Genomic DNA, 21411 nt, shown 5'->3' with positions numbered 1-21411 from the left:
GTAGTGTGCAAATAATTTAAAATCCCATTTATATATATATAAATATATAAATATATATATATACTTCTTCCGATAGATTTGTAACGGTTTGCTGCATATTCCAAACGCATATGTATATAAATTTGTCGAAAAACCACTCGTGATACATAATAATATATAATATACACTATGTATAGATAAAGTGTTGGTATATTTAATTATATGTTTGCGGTTTTTTTTCATTCATTTGTTCAAAAAAAAAAAGGAAAATTAAAAAAATATTGTTATTTCCGTTAACTATACAGATTTAAGTAAACACATCAAGCTCTTTCCCTCTCCATTATTTTAAATTAAACACAGTAACTGTAAGCTATTAAATTCAACACAAATACATATTATAAAATTCAATCGGGTTTATGCGGTTATTGCTCCGAGGTATTGTGCAGTTTTTTAATTATTAAATATTACGCGATATATTGCGACATATAATTTTCAATCTTTAAAAATTATTAGGAAATAATAATATGTTCATAATAAACTATTTTAAATTAAAAAAATAATAATAATAATAAATATAATAAATAAAGACAAGGCGAGTAAATAAAGTGCATATTGAAAGTTGAATTAAATACAAAAGAAAAAAAATAATAAAAGAAAGAAAGATTAGTATTGGCATTAGACATACTGTGGTGCCTATTCATGGATTCATTAATAGTTCGTAATAGTAGAACGAAAAAGAAGTAAAAAAAATTCTTTTAGAAAGGGTAATCTGATATGGAATATTAAAATTAAGTTTGGTAAGTATTAAGGCAATCAATTTTATTGGAGAGAAGTTTCTGCAGAAAGTCAATATTGTCCGAAAGTCTGTGGTCGACTAAATTGACTAAATTGAGTTTATGGATGACGGGGGTCATAGTCATGCAGTGGATAATCAATTTTGAACAAGAAAGCTGCATGCTAAGAAATTTTAATTTTCTAACTGCCACTATGAGTATCCCACAGCTTTGAACCATATTCACTAATTGTACGAACAAGGAGACAATAAAGAGTTTAAAAAGAAGCACATCATTTGTGTTCGGGTGTACTACGTTTTAGGGAACATAAAATTTTTAAAGAGTTACAACAAGATTTTTGGATATAGAGATTAGATTAGTTAAGGACATATATGTATAATGAATTCATGATCACAGATGTCACTGTTCAGTGTTAGACGTTAGTATGGGGCAGATCTAAGCCTTGAATAATACAAATGAAGTTGATAGGGTTAAGACGACGTATAATGGTTATAGTTTGACACTTGGAAATATTCAATCGGAAGACCTAATCATTAGACCAAGTGACAACGTATATATACGTATTATATCAATATATTATCTATACTATTATATTTTTATAATTTTAAATAACGTATCATTATGAATCATGTACATTTGGTGTACTTATTAGTTATTTTGCAGTAATTTAAAGTATTAATAACTGTACGACATATATTATCATTCAGAATAATTAATTTATAACCAATAATATTATAATATGACTGTAAACCGGATTTATCGGTTTTTCGTCATTTATTTAATATTTGGGATTACGGTATAATAATATATCTATGCTGTTTTCAGATAGTCATCATTGAAACGTGATCCATGTTTGTTTTTTATTTTTTTATATAACGTTTAAGATTTTATTCTCGTTTACAGTATTTTTTCTTTATTAGTTAATTAATCTATATATATATATTATATATATACACTATCATAGTCATAATTAATTACCACGTGGAAATAAATGGAATACTTTATCGATGTAGAATTATGATTTTCAAGATACTGTCGTCGCAGAGATAAAACGCTCTTGACCAATAAAATTATTTTTTAAGACTGATTTCAATATATATTTTGTTGTCATTAAAATAAGCATAAACTTTGGCGAGTATTTATCACACCTATAACTATTATTGCGTGCCCACGGCTAATATATTTCGTACGAATTTTATTCACTTTATACAATCAACCGTATATTTGCACACCGTGTATTAATACTGCAATTTATGACCTGACTCGCCTTGCAACCGAATCGTGGGGAGTCCATTTTATGGAACGACGTCGGTGGACAAACGGGGGCGTATTTATAGGTGCAGAACCTAGCACGAGCCTAGAGTGACAACATTTTAAGGGATGGCAAATTTTGGCCTAATAATTCACTCGGATATCATTATATTAAAGCTATAACGCATTCCGCTCTTATTGACACTTCTTATTTCAAACGATATATTATTTGGTTTCTGTTTACTAAAAAAAAATATTAAGTATAATTTAATAGTAAATTATGTTTCATTATTTTTTTTATAAATGATCATATGATAGACTTTATATTCATATGTATTTTATAAGTTTAATGAAGAAGAGAGAGAAAAAGGGATAATTTATTGAAAAGTAGAAAATACTTGAATATACCAATTTTAATTGATTATAAATATATAATTGTTATAAAATGTATTGTATATAACATATTTAGTTATTAGTTAGTTATCGTTATTATACTATTTCCTATTGCCTAAATCTAAAATATATATATATTTTTTATTACGCTTTATGCCGTTTCATACGCCTTCGTTTTCCTAACCGTATGCCATCATATATAACATCATAACAGTTATCACTAAAATATTTATTTTATATAATAACTAATATACAAAACTTTAGGGCAATCGTAGACGTGACCCCGTCTAAAAAATAAGAAGTATGAATATGTATAATATTTGTGTATTTTTTTATTGTTTAAATATTATAACCATCGTACTGGTTATTTAAGTTATTGTATACGTGCATCGTCGTCGCCGTGTCGCCGAACAGACCTCGGCCATCGCACGCGGAAGCTTATACGAGAGAAATACGCGTTTTCGCTGTGAATTCGAAATATTATATATATTATGTAATCGCATTTAGCCCTCGCCGCGTTCGTCACACCACACTTTTGCGCTATATACATACCTGCTGTCACGTTTAAGTATGATAAATGTCCCGGAACACTTTTGCAAAATTGTTGTTGCTGCACAGGCGTCCAAAACTGCTGTTACACTTCTCTCGTTTTCCGTTTATCGTCGCCCGCACCATAATATTATATATAATATACACGTATAGGTGTATATAATATATATATAAATTAATCTAAGCCCCTCCGATCCCCGTCACAGTCTCCAGCAACACAATACAGCGCAGCGATGTCGTCACGTGTTTTTTTTTCCTCACATTACAAATTATACCGGCGAACAAGGCACTGCAGTGTATATACCGTCAGTAAAACTACGATATAATGTATCGTCGTAAAAACATTGTGTTGATCGAGAAAATTGTAATCAATTACGTGGGTACTATTATATAGGTACGCTTTGAGTATATTATAATATGTATTATACACGCAGTATAATAGCATTATATCCGTTCTATACACTTATATATAATATACAATATAAATATTAAATTATGCATACTCACGTATAAGTAGGTACACTGCGCGTGACGTATTGGCCCGCGAAAACGGTTATTGGTGATTGTGAATCTTTGAGAACATATATCTACTGCTATCAATAATCATGATATAGTACAACTTCACCAAGAAATTTGGAAAATGTTGCGATCGCAATCGGGCCAGCGCAATCCTCCCACCCCCTACACCATGCGCCATTATTACGCAGCTTTCGAAACTTTCTTTATATATAGGATTTTAACAATACATTATATGATATATTTGTAGAAGGCACTGTTATAAATACATTATACAAATACATTACTTGGTATTGTATCAGATTGTATTTGTAATCAGAAAAATTCGACTGTAGCATTAATTTTATACAATTTATTCGGTATTGCCTACACAAATTACAAAATATATATACTATTATAAAGTCATCGATCATCGTAGTTCAATAAGCCATAATATAAAGGGGTCAAATTTAATACGGTTTTTTTTTATATGAGAACGGTGGCGAGGTTAAGTCCACTACTGTGCACATTTAATAAATAAATATAATACATAATATTATATATAACTACATTTTTACATTATATAGCATCATATAAAAACGTAGTATTAAAAAACGTTTACAAACCGTATATATAGATATACCTGATATACATGCACATTGTACAAGGATATATAGGTATAATATATTACATATAAAATAAATAATAGTAATATAATATTATATTGAGCTCGGTAGTATATATTTTGGTCTTTTCAATGATGGATGAGAAATTTATTGAATTAAAAGTAAAATGGATGAAAATGTAGGTAAATTCAATAATTTTATTAAATACCGAGTAATTTATTAAACGCAAGATATACATTATTGTTTCAAAAACTATTAACGTTTTTGAAAATACTTTTTCTTTTTACATGATTTGAAGTCGTAAAAGACTTTTGAATGACTATATGCATTTTTAATTTTTTATTCGAGTGCTGCTGTAGAATATTTTTTGGAGTACTTCGATACATAAAACTCAAATTTTGGACGAGTAGTTTATGAGTTATAAGCGTTTAAAGTTTGTATGAGCGGGGAAGAGTGGCGTACAAAAGTATACCACAAAATTGTGGTCTACTACTCCTCTTATGTAAACTTCAAATAACTATAACACTTATAACTAATAAACTATTTGTCTGAAACTTGATATTTATATATCAAAATACTTCTTATAATATTGTGCTTTGGAATATGAAATTAAAAAATACTTAAAATTATGTATAAAAATATTTTCAAAAACTCTAGTGTTATTTATATTATAAGCGTCTTACGATAAACGGATCACCCGCATACATAATATTATTAAATACATCGTATTATTATGCAGTGGGTCTAGATCTAGAACGCTTAAAATTGATAAATATAATATTATGTTAATATTAATATTGTGTGTTTGCGTCGCGATGTGTTGACATGCAACGATTATCGTGAAATTAATTAAATGTGTAACCGCTCATAAAATATGTTATCGATCGTTTGTTATCTTAAATCATCGAGTATACGCGTAACGAATCCTACGCATAAATACATGGGATTTCTAAACTTTCAAGACGCCGTGTATAAACTCGGCTTTTGGTGGCGAAAGGGGGTAAATTCGGTTTTTCGTGATCCATCGGCGATTATTATACGGGTCGCAGATTGCAATATTTTTATACTCTAACCATTGCCCCTCAAGTATACATTAAGCAGGCCAATTTATTTTAATATTCGATTATATTGTCTACCCACCTTTCTTTTTTTATGAGATTTTACAATATTTCGACCAAGGTTATGAACGAGTGTAATACATGCCGCCGCAGTGTTGTTCAATTAGGTTTTATGTAGGTACCTATGTCGTTATGCGTACATAAAACTATTAAAAAAAAAAAAAACAATAATTTTTTTTATTACTATACTGCTTTTAATTTGTTATTTTACAATCTCTAAACTTATTACTTGTTATATTTTATAAATTACATAACTCCAATGTTATCCAATATTTTGATTTTATCTATTTAAAATCATTTCGATTATTAAAATATTGTGTTATTATTCGTTCAAAATAATAATTTTATCTTGCTATTGAATAAACTCATATTCGAGAGTATGTATTTTATTGTTACCGAATACTGTCTATGTAAACAAAATTTAAAAATCGTGATAGGTAATTTATTACTGCTAAAGTTGTAACCAGCACTGATATCATAATAATACATGAATTTCTATGTATAATATATATACCTACCTTGAATTATCATTCATAATGTAATAGATTCGTATTTTGTACAGTTTTACGCATTTGATAAGAAACCCGGAAATAAATGTAGTACAAATGAAAATGAAATGCATCAACTCTTTATATACGTGTCTACAGTACCTATCATAAATTTTAAAAAAGAGTTATAAACTACGGTCTATTCACCAAGTTATTTTTGTTATGCCGGATAAGTCCATTCTTCAAATTCGTGGTTACCTTTCCTCCATTCCACTCAAATTACATTCCTGCCCAATGGCATGATATCTACTGATTTATCGTGTTTGCAAGTTTTTATGCGGCATTTAATTTAGTATATAATACTAATCATTATACTTGTGCGTAGGTACAAGTCATTTTCTGCAACGTGACACAATCAATGACTAAATGTATATATTTTTTGAAGAATATAATATAATCTGAAATACTTATTGTGATTATATAGGATTACTATAGATTATTCAGAAATTCGTCATAACTTATCTATCAAACTTTAAACAACCCAATGAAATATATAACTGTATTAATTTAGTCGTTAATTTAAATTTAAATTAATAACTCCGCTCGAAACCTAAAAAAAATAAAAATAGTGTACAATTGGAGATGAATAATGTACAAATAAGTAATAGAACGACAATTTGTATGACATCGTCAATGTGTATACACATAAAAGAATGTGCTACTCGTACATAAATACACATAAAAGAATAGTTGGCGATAAAATATTTTTTTAATATCATATAGAGAATTAAGTAAATCTGAAGAAATACTGTATCAACTAAATAAAATTTAAAAAAATAACATGGTTACCATTTATTTTAAGCTACAGTAAAGACCTAAAAGAAATATCAGTACAACAAAAAAATGTAAGTACGTACCACTTTGCTGTAGTGGGTGTCAGGGGGTCACTCTATAATGGATGTGTTAAATTTGAATTCAATGATATTCTATTGTATACAAAAAACGATTCTAAGCGGAGACGATCTGTTAACCTTACCTTATAATATCACTAAGTATACATTTCATGATATGTTTTTTGATATTACTATTAAAGTAATTTATTTTGCAAAACATTGCATTAATTATATTATTAATATTTAATTATTGTAATTATATATATTTATAATAAATTATATAATTGTTATTAACTTTGAGTAAACTATAAATACCGTAAAACGGTGTGATGGATACCATAATATAAAAATAGATAATATTTTAAAATTAATCAATACACTTTGAAAATATCATTGCGTATTATGAAATCCATAAAACACATACAATAGTTTTAAATTCCCATGAATATTTATGTTTTTGAATTATAGCAAAATAATTAACAACATTATTTATCGTTTAAGTATGTAATTTCATCCAAATTTAAACTTTAAATGTCTTTAAAAATAATTTTGTTTATTTCTATATTTTTGGTTTCCAAATGAACTATACTCATGGGAAACCTTTTGTTAAATATTCAAATCTAAGATACAAAAACAAATTTTTTTTTTTATGAATTTATAAATACAACAAAATCTGAAAATGTTGTGATTTTGGCGAATATGGTCAAAATTCTAAATTCAAATGTTTAGAAAATAAACGTGCTTATGTATTTTTATAAATGTTATAATATATAAGAACAACTTATATTGAACCTTGTATTACATTTTTAAACTTTTAGACCGAGCAAGTTTTATTGTATATTATTATTTTATACTATGTGTACAAAATGATCAAATAATTATTTCATGAAAATTTCAAGTTTTTACAGTTATTTGTTTTTAAACTATTTTGACGAAAACTGATTTACCGTTAACATTCCCGTTTTTCCTAAAAACAAACTTTTCTCTTGATTATTAAGAAAAGTATATATATATATGAAAATGTTTACTTTTGGTTCCTACAAAGTATCAACTAGATCCATTTGCTATCAGAAACCACCCTCAAAGTTAAAAAACGAAGCATTTTTACTTCCCTAAAAGGTAATGACAGATGCAAAAAAAAACACTTATAGTTTACAGAGAAAAATAGAGTTTTGTAATAATTAATCACTACCCTAAAATATCGGCTATTTCCAAATGGAGAAAGCGGTGCTATACAAGCATACTGCATACATATCGATCCTATACTATCGCTTCAAATTATAACGAGATATACCCATATAAGTCCTATTAATGATGTATATGGTTATTAATTATGTTCAAATATTATTATTATTACTGTGAAATATTGTATTAGCGTATGTACGAATTTTCTTCTCGACGACGGCACTGAGTGAAAACAGAGCCTGCGATCTCTTTTAATATATGGGTACGTGCGTCATTTGCAAGGAGCGCGGCTAATGTAATACCATTTTACTGTTCATAAACTTGAACAAAATTGAACACTATATAATATATTATATATATAATTACACGAGACGCGCAACAAAACCACCGTCGATATATTTTCTTGTGCACATTTTACGCTTCTTATAATACAATTACGAAGACGTGGCGGACGTTATTTCTATATATTACTCTGTTTCGCGCGAACGCACTGCAGTCCTAATAAACTACGACGGTATAGTAGTATAGTATTTATTGATATAGCCAAACCAATATAGGTATAAGTAATAACTTTTGTGAAACGATTTGCTAATATAATAAAGTTATACAGAGTCTTTCAAATTGCAAGTGACAACAATTGTGCAGATTACGTTAGTGCATCATCGTTACCACAACTTTTGTCATACAACTTTTGGAAGACTTGTATAGTATTATAATATTATAATTTATGAAATGTCGACTCATATACGTTTTTCAGTGTACCTATCTATATAATAATTTGATCAAATCTTTCACTCGTATTTTTCGGTTTTGTGTAATATTTTGTCAGGTCTATCATCTTTTACTTTGTACTTACAATATTTAATAATAATAATAATAATTTATTCATTTGAATAAAACGAAAAAAAGCCCAATAATAGATGATACTATACTTAAATTAAATCTAAAATGTTGATAAACAAAAGAAAATAATTATAAAATAAAAGTATGCAAAGGACGTACTTACATGAAAAAAAGAAAGAAAACAACAGTAGACAATTTTTTTTAATAAGTGTAGAGTTACCATACAGACAATATAATGGTAAGATTATAGAAAACAATATATTATATCAAAATGTGAAGTGGTGCATTTAATTACCAATAATAAATCTTAAGTCAGGATAATTATTTAATAGCTCTAAATATAGGTGTGATTTTTTTCTAAAATTAGAATTACGATATCAGACGTAAAAAGCGAGGGATATCTGTGAAGATGAGAGGGTAAAATCATTCTTGATAAGATAAACAATAAACACAAAGAGTTGATTTGGCCATTGATAAGTATACATACAGTAATGATATATCCATATGACCAAGCAAGGCAAAATGTTGAACCAATGCTGTGCAAATTTCAGAAACGGTTGTGCAAGTGCTTACGAATTTCGTACTAAATATTTAAGTAACAATTTTTTCAAAATTTGAAATGCTCGAGGCTGAGGATTTATAATGTATGTATAAAACGTATATAGTTATAAAGCTACATATAATATTATATACTTAGCAATTTTCGCGTATACAAATAATACTTTTCTTTCTTTATATATATATATATATATATCCACTTATATTGCTTATAATGATTCGAAAGTGTTTGATAGAATATAACGTGAAACCCGCTGGTTTATAGTTTCACTACGGAGTAGGGAGTTTTATGACATTTTGGACACGGTCTGTTTCCTGTCGCGGGGCATATAACATATATATATACATATTATATGTACATACTTACATGTGCTGTATTATATAGATATCGTTATCGCTGAATTGGGGCAATGCCGCGAAAGCTGCAGAGATGTATCTTCATTCGTGTTTTATTTATTTATTGTTCATTGCAGAGATATATTATGTATTGAAACATTCTATAATATTAATTGAAAAAAAAAATAGGCAAGTACTGGTCTGTTATTGCGGTACTATGGCTGACGATAAATATTTTCGAAATACTAGAAATTGTACAAAGGTAGGTTATCATTGTGGTTAATTTAATCAAAAGTACAACTTTGTGGATCTTATTTCTGAAGCGAGCTTCACAAAAATGTATGGAAAATTTAAGATATTTCAAAATGAAGAAACAAATAACGTCGTGGTACTGACAAAAATGTCTTTGAGTCCTATTTGATAGAGTTCACGTGGCAGCCAAAGCATATTGAAAAAGATCCTTTAGACCAAATTGTATTATATTTCAGAATTATGGCATCCTTTGTATTATTAATTTATAAACCGTAATACTCCTAAATTAAATAATAAGTACAATTTTTTTAAATATTTGATCATAGTCTTTTTTTGTAATTTTTAATAATAATAATATTTTTATATTTAATGGTTATTTAAAAATAAATATATAATAATATGAACTTATTACTAACGGTATTTAGTGGGTCGATAACAGACCAGTACCAAAAAAATGTCGAGTGATGAAAATTCTAGTAAAATCTGTCCTCGTAATACAGTTGAGCGGAAGAAATGAGAGTATATATACAAATACACTGAATATATTTATTGCGCGCTGCATACCTGCAATATTATATAATACGCAGATGTATACACAATGTGTACACGGAGACTGGTGGCGGAAGAGTTGTAATCCAAAAACAGCAGCTGAGGGCTACGCGCGTCATGTAATTGCCGAAAAATGTTGCTACGAAAATCCGTTTCCATTAAAAATGGTGATAAATTCTTAGCACCGGCGTTTAATTTATTCCATCACCCGCGTACAGTTCCGGCGTCCTACACACATTTTTTTCTCTTACAAATGTTTTTATACACAACCACAACCGTACACCCCCCCCCCCCGAGATACACCTGCTCTACACGTTCATCATCCCTTCTCGTCTAAGGGAAAATCCTTGCATTATCGAATTGCATAACTATGGCACCTATATAATATGTGTATGCCATATGAATATACTGTATATTTATATATATAATATAATATTATATACTCATTTGTGCGCGTATGTATTATTGTTTATATGTATATAAGCTAGCGCGAAACAATAACGCCACTGACGTTGTAGTGTCTATAACTCGTCGATTTCTATGTACAGTCAAGGTATGTTTTCTGAAACAACAATGACAGAAATAATTACATATTATATTATCGGTGCCCGCTAATTTAGTGGAAAAAAAAAATATGTACAGTGAATATTATTCTTATTTCACGGAGAAAGCGGCGTTGTCGGCAGCACCGCGGGTACCTCATCATATATCATAATATTATCATAATAATAGTCATCGTTGACCGCGTATGATGAAAACAATATATAATAATATGCTGTATAAGTAAAACAGCATTAATATATGAACTATATCATGAGTGCAAGTATTACATGAACGGAGGTATAGTATGAAATAACATCGACCATTCGAGTTTATAATATAATATTGATAATATTATTTCTTATAATTACTAATAATATGCATAAAAATGTAAAAAACTTTATTTTTCATTATCAAACGCGAAACGTAATACGATCGTATATCTAAAAATAATATTTCAAAACTGTTTACAAACAGGAATAATATAATAGGTACATACATATATCTACCTAATATTACAAACATGTTGTGAAATTGCTCTAGTTCTCATTATAATATACATCATTATGCTATTGAAGTGCATACTGGGTGATACATTTAACGCAAAATACTATTAACGTTTTTGAAAAAAAAAAATTACATTATTTATGTTGTTAAAGTTAAACAGTTACAACCTTTTTTGTATCGTTATCATTTTTTATTTTTTAACTTTTTTTATTGACAAATACACTTTTTAATTCTTCAATTATTATTCCAAAGCGCAATATTTTTTGGAGTACTTCAATGTATACAAAATCGAATTTTGAATAAGTAGTTTAAGGATTTATACGTATTACGTATTTAAAGTTGAGATAAGCGAAGTGGAATGGTACAGATTAGATTATAAAAATTGAAATATGAAATCAAAAATGAATGTTTAAGTATAAAACATTTTAAGAAAAAAGTTGTTTCGTAACGACCTAAAATTATTTAAAAAAAATATTTTTTTAAATACTGATGAGTGTCTTACATTAAATAAATCATCTCGTGTATAAATGTTTTATATTATAGCACGTGTTAACAAACTACAACTGCAAACCGACATTTCACTGTTATTAGGTGTAGGTTGGTAGGTGTACCAGGTTTTACACTGATTGCACTATTTGTATTAGTATAATTAAAAAAAGTAAACTATTAATGCTAAATAACAATTTATTTTACACGTTTTCCTACTAAAAATGTTTCACACCCAACTGCTCAACTCGATCAAAAAAATAATGCTTATTGTAGTATGTTATATTTTTGTACCTTTAAGTATAGGTTATCGCGTTCTGATACGATGTGTAATTGTAGCCGCGTAGCCATAACATATCGAGATTTCCAAGGCAGAAATTGAAGTGTATCAATACATATCGATTAAAAATCGAGCGTTCGAGAAGTTATATGACTTGTAATATACATGCCATAGGGATGCGTATCGTATTTATTTTCTTAAAAATCTATTACATGTGCTTTGTTGCGTTCCGTGATATAGACTGTGGTAAGAATTATAAGGACGAAAAATAGACGATACCTATAATATAATACAACGAGTGAACGAAACTATAAAAAAAATCGCACTAAATTTATTACGTCTATAATACGCCTATCGCCGTTATGATGTATATCGTTACTCAACTGTATTATTTTATTTATTGGTATTAGGTATATATAACCTTTATGTTATGTGTGTTGTACAGTTTTTGTTTAATGAGTCTCGGTGGTCATAAACTCTGGCTACTTTATTTATTAAATTTTTTGCGTTGGTTATAGTATACAATATTATATGAATAAATATACATGTGTGTGTGTGCGTGTATGTATTTACTTGCCGTACCTCTATAGTTACAGTTTAATGTGTTTTTAATGTTCTATTTTTACCGATTTATCGAGACCAATAACATTATTGTGTAGGAAAATAATTAAAACTAGATATAGGCCAATTATTTTACGATATTTGTATTTACGTTTTTTTTTATGCATTTAATACGAGAGTACCTACCCGACGTTCCGATCGTACGGTGTTTTGTCATAACCAAATACCATACATATACATTATATATACATACTCTATTTGTATCGAATATAAGTGAATTTTCGTGTTTGATGATTATATTAAGATATTTTGAATATGTATATACTATAGTAGGTACTATAAAAATAACAACAGTTAAAGTTTATAAGGTTCAAAAAAATTAACGAAAATAAACGAAAAATCTAACATTATACAAGTAGGTAACTATAAAATCAAACCATCGAATGACGTTGCGATGATTTCGTAGACGTTTTAGCTGTCCATACCCTAACAAGCACGACACAAGAGCTTTCCTATGAAACTGCGAATACCTAATATAATTTCAGTATTTTCTAGTTTTTTACCAATATATTTCGATGCTGATACTTTTAAAACGTATTAAATAACTGTAGAAAATACACCACACGATAGTTCATCTCTCTATAATATGTGTCCATAGAGGTGCCGGAATTTCTATAGAGAAAATAATATTCTAGGTACCATTAATTCCCACATATATATTTTAATTTTTAACTGTGCGAATCAATTTTTTCGATTATAAAACATATAATAGTGGCCTAACGCGTTTACTATATGTACAGTGGTATATTGGTATATACAATTGAATTGTACCTATTCTAAAAGAGCAAGAGACAACACACATTCGGTTCACGTGCAGTGTTTGGTCAAAGCATAATAATATTCTAAATTTATACTTAGTTTGTGTATATTGTAAAAGTGTGCAAGTGTATAATACTTTTAGTAGCTACCCCGCAGTTGCTTGGCTTATTTTGATAGTTATTTTTTAGTTATTAAGTTTATTATTTACATTTATTGTATTAAATGCACGTTTATTGTTTTTATTTATTTTATTATTTTGTAGTTAGTCATTTTATTTTTTCCATTACAGTTCTCGAAGAAATTCTGATTTTGGTGCTTCGAGTGACGATCGTATTCCATATAAAAGGTACTAATATTTTTATTGTTCATTATAGATATTACTGCCATTATTATTGTTTAATTTTTTTTATTGTTCCAATACGCTAACACCATCTAATCCGGCAATAATGAAAATTTATATTGTCACATTGTAGTAATAAGTTATACCTATTCATAATCAAGTATGGTATTTTTGATTTTCAGGGGAAAGAGTCGAAGCGTTGACCATGGCCTCTCGTCGCCATTCGACTTGGATTCCTTGCGGAGTAAAGTCGAGGGCAGGTTCGAGAGTGTCGATAAACTTAACAGAGGTGAGTATTTTAATACGTTTTTCGAAATTCAATTTGAGTACTGTATAGAATAATTTTAACTACATAGGTTATTAATTAAAAGTTAAAACCAACCAAAACATTCATGCTTCGCTATTACAAACGATAGGGATGCGGACATACAAATGAAATTTTTTTTAACGGCATAATGCATCTCAGCGGTACATCGTGAAAAATGATACAAAATATATTTACACTATATAATATGCGTCACTAACGGTGTTTATGGATTTTGAATTTTCGCCTCGTTTACCTAATTGCGCGTTGCCTGGGGTCAGTTAAACACTAATTGACCCTCCCATGTCCTAGACCTGTCGAACCCAAAAACCCTTTAGTTAATTAAATATCCTTAGTGATTTATGGTCTGCTGGTTTTTAGCTTTCATTACGTATATATATATATAAAATAGGTAGTGTAAAACGTTGTTGGTTTCCCAAGTTTAGGTATAAAACACCCGAATACTATCGTTGTAAACTTAATTGAAAAAATTGAGATCTACTAACAGGGCCAATGAACAATTTCACAGTAAATAATCATTACTTCTTATTTCTATATTTTTTAATTCCTGAACATTAATGTAATATATATATATATATATATCAACATCTACTATAAGGTTTTAGATAACGTTAAAAATTACAACACTGTTTATAATAATAATATGGAAAAAATGTACTTTTTGCGGAACAAACGTTTTGCTGAGGGTAACACAACGTTTTAATAGTTCGTAGCTTAAGTTAATGATCAAAAACATACCCTAAGCATTTATGATGTTGTTTCATTACAGAAAAGTTGTAAACAGTGACAATTTTATTTAATTATTATACTCTGAAACAAGATACTTGTTTTCGTTATTAACATAATGCGTCGCGGGTTGGTGTTTTCGTAATATAATATTATACTCGTATAATAGTAATCAAACAAATGAATCGGATAAGACAATTTTATTTTACTTAAGTGAATCATCTCAACGTGTGTACGGCGTATTCGTATCATTATATTATTATGTTTGGAAATCTAAGGAAAAATAAAACGTATTGGTAGATATTCAGTTTGATTTTTTACACGTGTGGGCAGTTGACAGTAAAGGTACGTTTTACGTATTTTTAAAACAGTATTTGAATAATAAAAGCTTAATAAAATGTAAAAATATAAACGGTTATTAATTATTCATTAATATATTATCTGAGTATGATGCATCTAAGTGATTCTCGTATAATATTGGCTATTTATTTAATGTGCACGTGATTCATGGTTTATATAATTCCTTGATAGTTAATTGGTTAATTCTTATTACTCATTACTACGCGCAGATAACATTTTTGTCAATTAAATAAGTAATTCAACCAAAACATTACAGTATTACGTATAATATATTATTATTGTTTTAATTATAAATGTTTTTTTCCAAGCAATTAACTAATCATTTACCTATAGCAATAGTTTGCAAATTTTAATAGAAAATCATTCTACTTAATATTTCCTTATAAAAGTCCAACACATCATAACCACTAACAAGATTCACGATTACCGATACCGGGCAATATATTTATTGATAGGTACATGTATTTCTTTAATGAAAACACGAACATATCTATAACGACTTACTACTCATATACATTTGTTCGGGCTTCCTGTTATTTAATTGTATGAATGTCTATAACACTATCCTGTAGTTTTTTTCGTACAATGATATTTTTAGAAAAAATAAGACATAGTTCCGTCCTAATTCCAAAAGTATATATTACAATGTAACTATACTAACCATTTAAAAATCAAAATTTGACAATGTAATTATACGATATTATGAAATTCTTAAATTTCCAAAACAAAAATTCTAAAAACATATGACTTACTATTAAAACAAATCATCTTGTGTAGAATTGAATACCTACCATAATCCGGGCATAAAGTGTACTCAAAATTTAATTTAAGCAGTAATCCTTTGATTTATAAATTTTAAATTTGAACCAGCTGGTATATTTTAAAGTCAGATCATATTTTGATAATTTTACCATTAGTTTTGTTGAGTGTAATATTAAATTTAAAAAAAATACTATTTTAACGAAGACACTACTACACTAGTCACTTGCGTTCGATTTCGAAATTCTAAAAATACATTTTTACATACCATTATTATTGAAAGGTATGATCACGTTTCAATTTATTTGCAATATTACAAAATTAATTCGTAACACTCCATACAAATAACATTTATCATCGTGATTCATGACTATATTATACAAATAATATGTTAATTATCCAATGTATTTTTATATCTTTTTATAAATTTATGTTATCATAATATTATAATTTTTTTTTTAACAATTCTATAATAATTAGTAATTTAAAATAAAATTTGCAAATTTGTTTTCCGAATATATAATATTTAAAGATAACAATGTGTTGAGCGAGGGAAATTATAGTGATAAAACAACATACATTTTTGTGTATTTTGTCAGTATAGTTTGTTTATGTTAATATTTAATTTAATACAATTCTAAAATGAATAACAATATAAATCAACTGGAGTATTCAAATTTTTATTTGTTTATACTTGATTTTATTTATATACGGATATACAACTATACAAGAGCTTTTAGTAAAATTATTTACTTGAACTTACATTTATTAGTATGAACAGATAAAAATATAATTTTTAATTTAGTACTTTTGTTTATAGCCGAGCACACGATATAACTATTTATAATACTATAAGGACGTGCGAAAGTAGGCATTTTAGTAATTCAAATATAATCACTATTTTACTTTCATATTAGCTTTTTTAATTCGGTTTACTCCAAGTGCACGACTATACATATAAAATATAATATAATTATTGTGCTTCAAAAATATTTCATAGTTGTATAATTAATAACAAACGTACCAAGGGTTCATTAAATACGCGTTGTATATATTAAATTAAATGGTCGGGTATAATGTAGTAATAAAGTAATAATGGAGTTTCTATTAGCCTAATATTCATATTTTAAACTAAATAAATTTTAGATTCAACACAACATTAATTGTAATTTTTACGTACCTACCTGGTCTGCCCTCTGCAGGTATTTAATAGTATGTAATAGATATGAGCTAACAATTTTAAGTACCTAAAATAGTAATATACCAAATATTATTTTTATTTAAACGTTTGCTGGTTTATAGATAATTTATTAATTTTAAGCTAGTTTTATAATTAGAATTTACATATTTTATTTTTTAAGGTCAGGTAAGGATTGTTTAAAAAACGTATAGGTATAAAATAATATAGCTAATTGGGTTTGATTTGTGTTTTAAAATGAAAACTAGTTGTTTCGTACGATTTAAAACGTTCTGCGCCTTTAATCTTTTTAAAAAAAATTTTTTTATCTTCCATCGGTTGTACTAAACTGCGTAGTGCGTTTGTGTTTCTCTCCCTTTCACTCTATCTCTTTATCCTTCTCTCTCTCTCTTTTGCTTTCGTCGCCCGGACGGGACCGTGCAAGTTCGTGCGCCGTCGACCCGGCGGCGGGTCTATCAGCTGTGGGCTAATTTCGGACAGGGTGGACCGATCGATCAGCTATCCCCTGCGTGTATGCTCAATGTTTATAAAATACTGGTACGCTCCCCGGAACGATAATCGTTTTCTACACTTTCCGGCTCGATGTCCGTACGCGTTAATTTTTGTTTTTAATTGTTATCGTCGCAAATGATCCGATATCAAACATAGCGCCGCCGGGACCGCATATCGATCTCGAAACACTCACTGAAACGCGGCTGAGCTCGAGATGGTATACCAAAGGTACGTTCGTGTAGTGTGTGATGTCTTATACCCACGACTATGTCATATCTTCACAGCAGTTTTATTTATATTATTAATAAAAAAACTATGAGTAAAAATCGCCATTTCGACGTCTCTCGTCCTTAATTTTCCACTTTTCTTCTTGTGCAGAATCTACCCCCATACATATGCGACATGCGTAGTATTGTGATAAAGCTTTTCAAATTACGCATCTATACAATTAGTTGTCTCGTCATCGTTGTCTCCATTCGAATATCTTGACAAGTTCTTCCGTATGTCGGGGAAACCTAACCTAACTGCGCTGCACGTTTATAATAGGGTTTGCCTGGAGCAGCTGTTTAGTTTTACAATTCTCTATCTCTTTCTCCCTCTATTTTATCCTGATAAATATCGAATGTTATTTATCACGTGTATATAAATATTATAATAATACATAATATATTGTAAATCTATTCTTGTAGTCATCCTTTGCGAGCTTTTTCGTTGCACGAATATATATATATATATATATACTGAGTTTATAGGTACACCAATATTGATTTTTAACGATAACCGAATGCCCGTACGTTGTTTAATATTATATTATATGGCTCAAGGTTATAAACAAAATATTATATGTGTACCATAATATATATTTTATACAGTAATGTACACGCACGCATCACGCCGCAACAGTATTATTATTATTACTATTTGCCGATTCTCGAGAATAATATCATAATATGGATAAAAATATTATATATATTATATTATCGTCGTCGTCGCCAACGCTTATTATAGACGTTTTATTATTATTATTATTACTGTCATATGAGCCCAGGGATGATCGATATACTTCACGCGTCTTGCGTACATCATGAATTTCGGTATAGATATATAATATAAGGTACGTACGGCGGTATTATATATTATGTATAGATCGTTTCGGCTCGACACTGTCGCCCTTTTCCCCCATAATTTTCACTGCCACGTAGGTACGACGTATTATAAATTATAGTGTTTTATATTCTTGTTTTCGAGCGCCACATACACGACCGGCAATAATTTTACGTTAGGGCCCAAAATGAGTTCACCGTGAAGACGACGACAGTGCCTACCGTGATCCTCGAATATCTCTAAGCTATTAGAGTATCGAAATAAAATACTAAATTACACCCATCCTTTATTGTCCGATATTGTATACACGTTATTCGTATAGTATTCTTACTTAAGTACGTATAATAACGAATGATATTTTCATAATATATGTACTCTGTAGTAAATAAACTTGATGTAGAAATATACAAGGACTAAATACATAAAGTACCTAATTTATAACTATTCAACATAAACATTCAAAAATATCAAATATAATTTAATACTTAATATAAGAAATATTAAAAATAATTTAAGAGCAAAACAAGATAATATAAACAAGTTGAAATAAAAATTATAACATCAACTAGATAAAGTGTTTGACAAATCATAGTATAATATGGTATAAAATAAGTCTATAGTATTATTTAAATTTCCCATAGACATGACAACATATTATGTTACAGGAGTGTAATACATACTACATATATTTTGATTTAATTGACAAGAGATAAAATATAGATTTATTATAGTGTGTGTTAATGATGCTATTAGATAAAAAGTAGCCAAGTTACTGCCACCATAACCGCATAGGTACAAAAAAAATTCGATATAATTTTTTTTTCAATTTAAAAACAAATATTATTATTATTGTTCATAACTTAAAGTAATAGATATAATTTATTATATTTAATAGAAGAAATAATTACTGTGTGTTGTAACTTTTGGTAAATATAAACTATATAAACTTAAATTTGTCAATTTTGAATATTTCATATCTATAAGGCTTAAACAAAATTAATTAAATTTAAATTTTTATTGGAATGTTAATACATGTCATGTATATAGGCGTCCAAATACATATTATAAAGCTTAAAAAAACCTCAAACGTATTTAACAATGTTATTTGTAATTATTTTTTTACGTTATACATATATATACCTACCTATTATATCCGTTTACTTTTTATTATTAATCTTAAATTATATTTATTGACATATTTTGTTTAATGGTATTCGATTTTTTTTTAACATTTTCTTTTATAATGTTATAAAATACGTTTTAAAGCTCTGAACATACAGGTATAAATTATTAAGTCCGGATATTTATTTGCGTAAAATGAGCCTAAATTGACAGTCAATATGACGCGGCCGCGTTCAATAGTTCATTGTATTATAATATAATATATAAATTTAATACAGTCAAATTAATTCATAATTTACAAGTTTATTTTTAAGCTTCAAAAATTTGAACCCAACCACATCGTAATTCCAAAATCGCAAATAAATATATGTAATAAAGATTGCCTAAAAATTTGATCCTACAAAAAACATTTAAAAACGACACGAAACGTTATATTTTCAAACTAAATTTAGGATATTATATAATAGGTAGGTATATATTGATTAAGTACAGACACAAACACATTTTTTGCCTGTCCGTGACAATAGTTTGTCTTGCGAAAACATTATACCTATTTAGTACAACTACCATATTGTGCCATTAGGTTAAAATGGCGTTTAATTTTGTACATACATATTAGGTATTTTAAATATTCATATGAACTATTTGTCCTTGTCGAGTTGAATTTCTGTAAACGTAAATATTAGACAAATAATTGACGTTTATGCGAACAACAGTACATGCTATTAAGCGTCATTAATTAATTTCACGGCAAATCAATTGTTTTATGTTGTAAAAATGTCCTATGTGTTACTGATTGTTTATTGTATATTTGTGCATCTATATATACGTATACATATTATACGCACTTGGGCGTTTACAAATTAATACTCGATAAGATTGACAAAGAACCTTATACATGCATAAGATGTAAATGCAATAATTTTATTTAATATTTGACGAAATAGTTTCGATGACAATATCCGTACGGTTTGTTAAAAAAAAAAAAACAGTTACGTCTTTTAATGTTATAGGGCCTTAGTACTTTATTGATTTTTCTTGTAATTTTTTTTTTTTAGTAATTAATATTCAAAATCAACCTCGTTGAATCCTTTGTAAAGTACTTTAATCTTGTTAGTAAGAAGAGGAAGACTTTAAGTTTGAAACTTCTTTCTAATTAAAAATACATTTCTTGTCTAAAATATATTTTTGAAAATTGTTTTTCAAGATTTTCGCAAACGAAGGACGACGTTTTTTTTACATAATTTATCGAGATTCAATGTTTTTAAATAATTTGAACGTATACTTCTCATAGTCATTTAAAGAGTCTCGCGACTACATGATTCTCAGGAGCATTTTATAGGCAACTTCTCATGCATTCGGCTATTGATTATGACGTGTTTATGTACAAATAGTATTATAGTCATGGTTCGTAAATGATCATTGTTCATTAGTGTGAAATGCAAGTATAGAAGTACAAGTGTCTACATTAATCGATTTAAAA

The 21411-nt window shown here is 28.1% G+C and overlaps 1 protein-coding gene across 9 annotated transcripts in view; it reads left to right on the top strand.

Annotated features, from left to right (window-relative positions):
• Nucleotides 1–21411, top strand: part of LOC132931929 (oxidation resistance protein 1) — a 158263-nt gene that overhangs the window by 95832 nt on the left and 41020 nt on the right. For 7 of the 9 annotated variants that reach the window (XM_060998019.1, XM_060998018.1, XM_060998022.1 and 4 more), the window contains 2 exons: nt 13792–13848; nt 14025–14131. In XM_060998019.1, the coding sequence (XP_060854002.1) occupies nt 13792–13848; nt 14025–14131 (164 nt within the window). Of the gene's footprint in view, nt 1–13791; nt 13849–14024; nt 14132–17727; nt 17931–21411 lie in introns of those variants that run through there. The other 2 variants (XM_060998024.1, XM_060998028.1) reach the window with 2 other exon arrangements.

This window comes from Rhopalosiphum padi, chromosome 1 (assembly GCF_020882245.1).
Source record: "Rhopalosiphum padi isolate XX-2018 chromosome 1, ASM2088224v1, whole genome shotgun sequence".
Lineage (NCBI taxonomy): Eukaryota > Metazoa > Arthropoda > Insecta > Hemiptera > Aphididae > Rhopalosiphum > Rhopalosiphum padi.
This window is presented reverse-complemented; position numbering and strand designations above follow the sequence as displayed.